Here is an 8,431-nt window from a genome sequence, read left to right as displayed (position 1 = left end):
TGCAAGCTAAAATAAATTAATTACCAAGTAATTGGAAAATGTCTTATAGATAAAAATATTTAAGTGCTTTTAATTTTAGCCTTCCATAGTAATAAATCATATTTTGTGTTTCTTTTGGAGCGACATCCTCTGTGATGAATTATCATGCTATTTTTGAGTAATATAATAAAAAATTATTACGAAGATAAATTATTTGAAAAATTATTGTATATAAATTATTATTATTATACTTGATAAAATTGATATATATAAATAATTTTTTTTGGTTTTAAAATAATATTATAATATTATTTACTTGAATGTCTTTATTAAAAAATTATTAGGTAAAAATTAGTAACATATTTGGTTAGACTATAACATGTTCTATGTTAAAGTATTTACTTTGTGTATTTCTAATTTATTCTCCAAGTTAATAATATATTAGAATTATTTTTATGTTATCAAATTATGAAATTAATTAATTAAATTATTTTTTAAGTTTTTATCTTATTGTCAACATTTTTTTTTCTAAAATATTCTTCATATAAATTGATATTTTAATGGAAATGAAGATATTATTGTCCCAAAAAATTAATAAGTAAGGATAAAATAATGACAAAATTAATCTTATTTTGGTAATATTTTAATATTTAAATTAGAGATGGTAATCAAATTATTTTTCATATTCGCTACCACATCATAGAAGATTATTGTAAATTTTTAATTACCTAACAAACTAAACACGGTGATGCTAGTAATACAAGATAGAGTATCAGATAATCAAACCGAACCAAACACTCCTTAATATATTCCTTTTTAAACTCATATGTATATTTTCTTTTACACATGTATACATGAAATGTATAAGATGAAAATCCTCTGACAATATTTTTAGATCAAACTTTTGATTTACTTGATTTAGTGGGTGTCAATGGGTGTACGGTCAATCATTGAATCTAGGGTTTGACTTACTCAGTGTAATTGGTTTCATCTCAAAGAGATAATCCAATTCGAATGGAGTTTTCTGTTTAAAAAAACCAGGGTTGAACATAAAAAGTATATATATAATGACAAAATTAATATTATTATTATCTTGTATTCTTGTGTATAATCATTCTAATTAAAATATCAAAAGATTTTTAATGACAAATTTAATTATAAAGTTACATAATGACATATATAAGTATATACGTATTTGTATATTCAAAACAAGTACACAATTTTATTGAATTGATAAGTTATTGAATTTTATCAAATAGAACTTGTATATTTTTTTATAGAATATATGATTATTGAATTGATTATACAATAAAATTATGTGTATATACTTTTGAATATACAATTGAGTACATAGAGGATCTGTAATTATATGATTAACTATTTTAAATTAAATATAAAATAATATCTAATTACATGATATATATAATAAACGTATTTAATTGAATACTTAAAATTATGTATATATAATATTATTTTGGGCTATTTATATTCAAACCCTTGTTATTATAAAATATCTCATAGATAATCATCCTTATGCTACAAGTAATCTATGAGATAAACTCATAAAGGATCACTTTTAACCTATGCTTTCATGCCATATTAATTCCACTTCAAAGTAGAAAAATGCATACAACTTTTCGAGACTTAGCTTTGGCTTTTGTCTCTAGCTTCATCATCAAAGGGTGGGTTGATTGCTATTGATGTGGATCCACATTCATCTCATCGTTGAGAGTCATCTTACTATATTTTGGTACATTAGGATAAACATCAATTCAACGAATTAACTTTCTTACCAAAGGATTTTGACTTTCATGTTACTAATTACTAGTAATGTTTGTCAAGAAGAGCCAAGGTAGCCATAACTTCAACGCGTAAAATTAATATATGATAGTAAAATTCTAACAGAATAATTACTTTCTATATACACTTAATTTTTTAATTATCAAGTGTTAGAAATTTATATTAAGGCATAACATATATGAAAATCATTAATTTATGAAAGTTGATGTATTGTGGTGATCCGAATTCTATAAGGGGTAAATTTAAAAAATACGAATTCGAAAAATAAATTTTCAAAAAGATTTATAATAGTTAAGACTATATCCAATTGTTAGTCTAATCGAATAGAATAAATATAACTTACGAATAAAAACGACTCACTACATTTGGGTAAGACTTAATGTGAAAATGTGACATGCTAGTACACATCAAATTTGGGTTTCATAACAAAAGTGAATTTTAATTAATATGTATCTCATCATTTCATCACTTTGTGCGTATGTTATTCGAATCACTTTTCTCTCTTCTAATTGGAGAACACATGCATGTAGAAGTTTTTTATTCTTAAGAGGAAAAATATTCTTATCATCTATAGCTGTTTTTCTTCTTCGGTAAGCTCTTATTAAGCAAACGTTTCAACCAAGTTTATATATTCTTTGGTAGGGATGGTAAGAATCCATACTTTTTGGTAACCCTAACTAAAACTTTGCATGGAAGAAGTATGGCTTCTCATTTAATCACCGAGAATAATCTATAAGTTGCTTGGCTGCTGTTTACGAAAGATTTGGCTAAATTTCCTAAACAGTGCTGACAAAAGCTTCTATGCTGTCAACACTTCATAAAGTGATCTCAGTTGTGCTCACAATGTCTCTGAAAATGCCTCTACCCACGACGGCTAGCTTGCTGTTGGTGGTTACTACCAGTTGGGCACTTTCGTCACCCACTTTTATAAGTTTTCAATTTTCAAGATTATTTATTAAAAAACTTAATTTGATTAAATAATTAATTTATAAAAATATTAAACTAGGGCACTTTTGTAATTGACACATATAATTGTAAATAGACGTGATAGTTCATATCATCTGGGTAATGTCCGTATTATGTTAGTTTGAGTTTCGGCCTAGAGAGCCGTAACTCTATTCTGATCTGAATTAGAATCATGTTAAAATTTCTTAATTATAACTCAAACTAAATTATGTAGGAGTTGACTTGACACAACTCAATTGACTCGAAATTATTAATTGTTTCTATTCTCTTGAGTTTAAGTGTTTCAATTTCTTCCCATAAATTGTCCAATTTACTATTAACAACACACAAAAGATAACACAATGTCTTGTTACAAATAACCCAAAAATTACTTATCAAGAGCTTTTAAAATACATCAATAATTTTAGTAGCTAAATCTCATCTTTACTATAAAAATAAAATAAAGTTTTTATATAAAAATCACAAAAAATCAAAATATGCACAATTGCATGGAGATACACATTTATATATAATATGTAAGGATTTCAATAGTATTTCCCTAAATATTCGAATCAGTTCAGATGACTTTGATTTCAATTTAGTTTTTAAGTCATATTAGATTAACTTGAACTAATTTTTTGTAAAAGTTAAACTTAATTTTTTTATATCATATTGTATCATGTTAGACTAATAGATTGTATTGAAAAATGTTATATCTAATTGTAAATACCCTATTCAAATTTACAAGTATTTTGGCAATTGAGATTTAAATAGAACATTGTAAATAATTAATTCGATATTTCCACAAAGGCAATGAAAATTCATAGTTATAATTAAGTTACGTACTACATAGAGGTAGAGGTAGAGGTAGAATTACTTTTTCTTTGTTTGTGTTGACAGCGATATAGGACGTTCCAGTTAATAATTAGCTTGACTGACAATATGTGCATGTAATATTATGGCTGGAAGGCAATTAAGGGCACAATTGAAAAAAATCAAGATATGGGGAATAAAATAAAAACATAAAAGATAAAGGATTTACCTCTTTCACGTTCATCATGCTATTTAATTCACTTTCTCCTACTCACAGCTTTCATATTCTCTGACTTCTCCTTCCTTCCATATGTAATGTTTGTGGTTCATGTTTCTTGAAACCAGTCAAAACCATCATCAATCCAAACTCTCCATAGACTATGTTTAAACCCTCAACTCTTCTTACACCGCCTTCTATTTCACCCTTTTCCCTTCTCTCTTTTTGCCCACACAAATACATACACACCGCTCTCCAAACTTTGACATGTTAAACCCTCAAAGCTCCATCACCAATGGCGAAAACGACCACCATCACGACCAAGCCGATCACTACCATCAGGAAGAAGAACCCAACATCAGAGACATCCATGCCTTGAGCCCACCTCATCCCCCTCCGGTGAATCGTGGTCGTAGAAGAGAGACTTGGGAGACTAGCAGCCATCGATCATCGTCCTTGTCCGTGTCCAGTGAAGGCGCTTTGAGTGAAAATTTCACAACCATGAGTAGAGAATTCAACGCTCTCGTTCTTGCTGGTTCCACTATAGAGACTAATGAAAGTGATGTCATGATGAATAACAATAATAATAATCAGTTAGCGAGGATTGGGGAGGATGAGATACCGGAAGAGACTAATCCTTTGGCTATAGTACCGGATAATAGTCCGTTGGAATCGGGTTTAGATTCGATACGGGCGGGTTCTGTTGGCGGCGTTCATAGTGATGTTTCTGTGCAAAGAGTAAAGAAAGAAGAGGTGGAGACGAAGATATCAGCATGGCAAAACGCCAAAATTTCGAAGATCAATAATCGGTTTAAGAGGGAAGATGCCATAATTAACGGTTGGGAAAGTGAGCAAATTCAAAAGTCAAACTGTTGGATGAAGAAAGTTGAGGTAATTAATAAGTAGTAATTAAAAAGGCTTGTTGTTGGCGTTTGCATGCATGATCGATAATTGGTTTCGTTAAGCAGAAAGAGAATATAATTAGTGAATTTGATTACATCAGTTTATAATTATTGATCCTCCAATAATTCAAAAGTTACGTAATCTTTTAGTTTGCAAATATTGGAATAATTAGTAATAAGAAATAATTAATTACTTTAATCATTTTTGTGATCATGTTATAATTAATAATTGAGGTTGTGGTGGTTGTATAGAGGAAGCTAGAAGAGAAAAGAGCGAGAGCCCTGGAGAAGATGCAAAATGATGTGGCCAAAGCACACAGGAAAGCTGAAGAGAGGAGGGCGTCAGCGGAGGCCAAGAGGGGAACCAAGGTGGCCAGAATTCTCGAAGTTGCAAATTTGATGAGGGCTGTTGGCAGAGCTCCTGTCAAACGATCTTTCTTTTAATTAAGTTATCTATAATTAATTTAATTAAGCCTTATTATTATTATTATTATCATCATCATATATAATCCTCAAGCAGCTCTTCATTCTTCTAAACAAGAAGAAGAAGATTTTATTTCTTCTTTTCAAAGAAGAGCAAGTGTGGACAAAATTATTGCCCTTAATATGAGGCAATTTCTTGCCATTTGAATGTTGTGGAATAGGGAAGCGAAGAGACAACGCACTACCCTAAAAAAGAAAGAAAGAAATTTAAGTGTAATTTTGAGTGCTTGGAAGAAAGGTGTGTTGGTGGACCAAATTTAATACGACAGTTTGTAAATTATTAGTAGCTAATTTTATTGGTAGAGAAAGATTTAGTGCTTATTGCTTAATGTCCATTTCATACTTTATTAAACATAAGTAATGCCTTTTAGTTAGAGCTTAGTGCTTAATCTTACATTACATCTGATTTTATATTATGATGAGCAACTAGCTGTGAATCAATTCAGCCATTTATATTATTGATTCTTCTGATCTTACCATTACCATTAAATCAACTGGTTTCATAATTGATAGAGCAACATCTTCTGACATTGCCATCTCTAGGCAGATCAGAGAGGATGCAAATTAAATCCTTCCTCCCCAATAATTTTCTCTTCTTCTTCCCTCGCATAGCTCCCTCGGACTGTCGCATGCGTGCACCTCCTACCTTAGCAATCTCGGGCTCTCATGCGAGAGAAACTCCAGGGTTGAAACCGACGACACAAGGAAAGGATTTCCTTGCTACGTAATTTCCATTAGTGTGAACATTGTCGTTGTTTTGGCTTCTGTTGAGTTTGATTTCAAGCTTTTGGATTGTTTGTCTTCATTCATGGAGCTTGAATATGGGTTGTTCCGGACCCATATTGTGGAGTGGGTGGGTTTTCAAGAGCTTTTGAGCGAACGAATTGTTAAGTGCTTTGGTTAGTTTCTGAACTATTGTCCTAAATGTTGAAGGGTCAACTTGGATGAAAGTTGCATTAAAGGAATCTAAGTGAGGTGGGCTAAGCTCAATGATGGCTGTTGGGGACACGGTGGAGTGAAAGCCAAAAAAGAGATGCGTGAGAAAGAAGTTTGGGTGGGAAATAGTCATTCGGCCTTATTCTTCTTCTAAATATACTAAACAAGATCAACATATTGTCAAACCAATCAATTGGGATCTATCAATATCACCGACAATTTCTAAAGAGGATTCTAGTTCTGTTCCAGCATCATAGCTTAGAATGACCCTAAATAATAAAGTTAAACGCCTTCAGTAATCTCTCTGGAAGTCCAAAAACATTCACCGAAAGCCATGAAAAGAGGATTGTTAGAATATTAATAGCTTTAGTGATGAAACCACTCGTTCCCTTTTACTATAAAATTGTTTTAGAAGGAAAAAAATCTCAGGAAAGTTGTAATAAACAGTGAAAAGCATTTCAACCGTTCATCCTTGATATGCGTTTAGCACAGGATAAACACAAAAATGTTCCATTTTGATAGCTCTAATAGTTTCATGTGATTAATTAACTAAAAAATTTTGTGGGTTAATTTATTTTGGCCATTGTGACATTCCAACAGTAGAACCCACCAAACCTACTCGAAGAAGGTGCAAAATTTTCTTTACAGGCTCTTCAATATCTGGTGAGCACCAGCACAATCACACTATGTTAAGAATTCAATTAATTTTGTTTTAGAAGGATTGGATGTGCTTAACGCAATTTCTAAATGTTGGGTAAATTAAGTGTATCTTCTACTGCTGACAATGATGTGCGATGACAAAATATCTTCTGAAATTGAATTTTTAATTATGATGATGCAAACATTGGGATAGAATTAGATATATTCTGCTGGGGAATGAATGATTGGCTCCATCAAATAATTGTTGAAATGATGGAAGTTGAATATCTCAACGATTCAAAATTTCACCCATGCAAAAAGAAGGAATATCAACATTTTCAAGATTATATGCACAGCTTATATGCAAACTCTTTCAGAGCATCAGAGTTCCACTTTAGAGATCAAATTTAGAATCCAAAATGACATCGACGGATAAAAGAAATGGTAATGCATTAGTAAGGTACCTTGAGTGCTTGCAGATCCTGAAAATGTGCATCACTGCATAACATCTGAAGTTGTGAGTAAATTAATGAACACCAAGAAGCACTGCAAGTGAAGTGAGGAACCTTGCTTCATAAATGATGCGAGGTATCATGAAGCCAGAAGCTATATGATTGATGACACTTTTGCTCTTTGGTACTTGAATAGGATCCATAATCAAACGGAAATACGTTCAATCAGCAAACTCTCATTTCATCTCATCATCCAAGTTTGTAAAATTTTCTCTACTTCTTGGATGGCCTTCGCCTCTTGCCAAAAATCGATGGACCTTAGTATTTATCTCAATCCCGCTATATCCTGCTTCTTTACAAAACTTCAAGTCATCCATAGCTGTTCTAACTTTGGCTGCGTCATCTAGCATTCCTTCTCAAGCATACATATTTGAAACAAATATATAGACCTAGCCTTTTCAGGCTTTAAGTTCAGAAAATGTTTGAAGCCAAAATGCCAAAACCCAAAGCCCCACTTAATTTAGAGACAGTGACCAAAGTTCTCCAAAGAAGAGGTGAGTGTGGGATAAGGGGAATTTCTAATAAGATTCATGGCTTCAGACAAAAGATCAACCCTGCCAGATAGATCAACCATGCAAGTAAAATGCTCAAGTATTGGCTTTATTCCATATACTGGTTCCATTTCACTGAATAAGCATATGCCATCTTCCCGTAACCCAGAGTAAATACAGGCTTGAAGAAGAGCCAATATCATGATTGCATATTGTACAAAACCTGCACATTTCATCTTGTCGAAAAGCAAGAGAACTTTTCTAACCGGCCCATGAGGGGCATATGCAAAAATCATCGCATTCCATGATACAACATTGACCCTTGAACATTTGACACTGATAGGGAAATTCAATGCTTCCACATTTGGCATACATGGGTATTAAAGCATTGCCTTCAATTAAATCTGCTTTATACCATAACTTAATCGTATAGGCAAGAAAGCTACTGCCTCTATCGAAACAAGATTGGTTAGCAGATTGACTAATGAGTCTTGAAAAAGTCACATTATCTGGTTTCGTACCAGCTAATCTCTACTGACTAAACAAGGTCTGGCATCTTCTTCATCGGTTGCATTGTTTCCATTAATCCAGCAATGCAATAAATGAAGCAGTACTTTTACCCGACACACCGTCAAAAAGTATTCTAGCAGACTTCAGGTTCCCAAAATTTGACATATAAATCAACTAAACCGGTTCTAATACTGGAATCACACG

The 8,431-nt window shown here is 32.0% G+C and overlaps 1 protein-coding gene across 1 annotated transcript; it reads left to right on the top strand.

Annotated features, from left to right (window-relative positions):
* The first annotated feature begins 3,810 nt into the window (after nucleotides 1-3,810).
* On the top strand, nucleotides 3,811-5,460 carry LOC123226170 (remorin 4.1-like). Its single transcript, XM_044650678.1, has 2 exons — nucleotides 3,811-4,645; nucleotides 4,909-5,460. Exons 1-2 carry the CDS (start codon nucleotides 4,022-4,024, stop codon nucleotides 5,098-5,100), a joined length of 816 nt encoding a protein of 271 aa, XP_044506613.1. The 5' UTR covers nucleotides 3,811-4,021; the 3' UTR covers nucleotides 5,101-5,460.
* The last annotated feature ends 2,971 nt before the right edge of the window (nucleotides 5,461-8,431 follow it).

Source organism: Mangifera indica, chromosome 9, assembly GCF_011075055.1.
Source record: "Mangifera indica cultivar Alphonso chromosome 9, CATAS_Mindica_2.1, whole genome shotgun sequence".
Lineage (NCBI taxonomy): Eukaryota > Viridiplantae > Streptophyta > Magnoliopsida > Sapindales > Anacardiaceae > Mangifera > Mangifera indica.
The sequence above is the reverse complement of the archived record's forward strand: the minus strand, read 5'-3'. Positions and strand labels throughout refer to the sequence as shown.

What these genes read in the sequence shown, in the direction of transcription:
- LOC123226170 (XM_044650678.1), top strand. Translation starts at nt 4,022, where the DNA reads ATGTTAAACCCTCAAAGCTCCATCACCAATGGCGAAAACGACCACCAT. An exon ending in GTTGGATGAAGAAAGTTGAG is followed by an intron (nt 4,646 to 4,908) that starts GTAATTAATAAG and finishes GTGGTTGTATAG; the next exon opens with AGGAAGCTAGAAGAGAAAAG.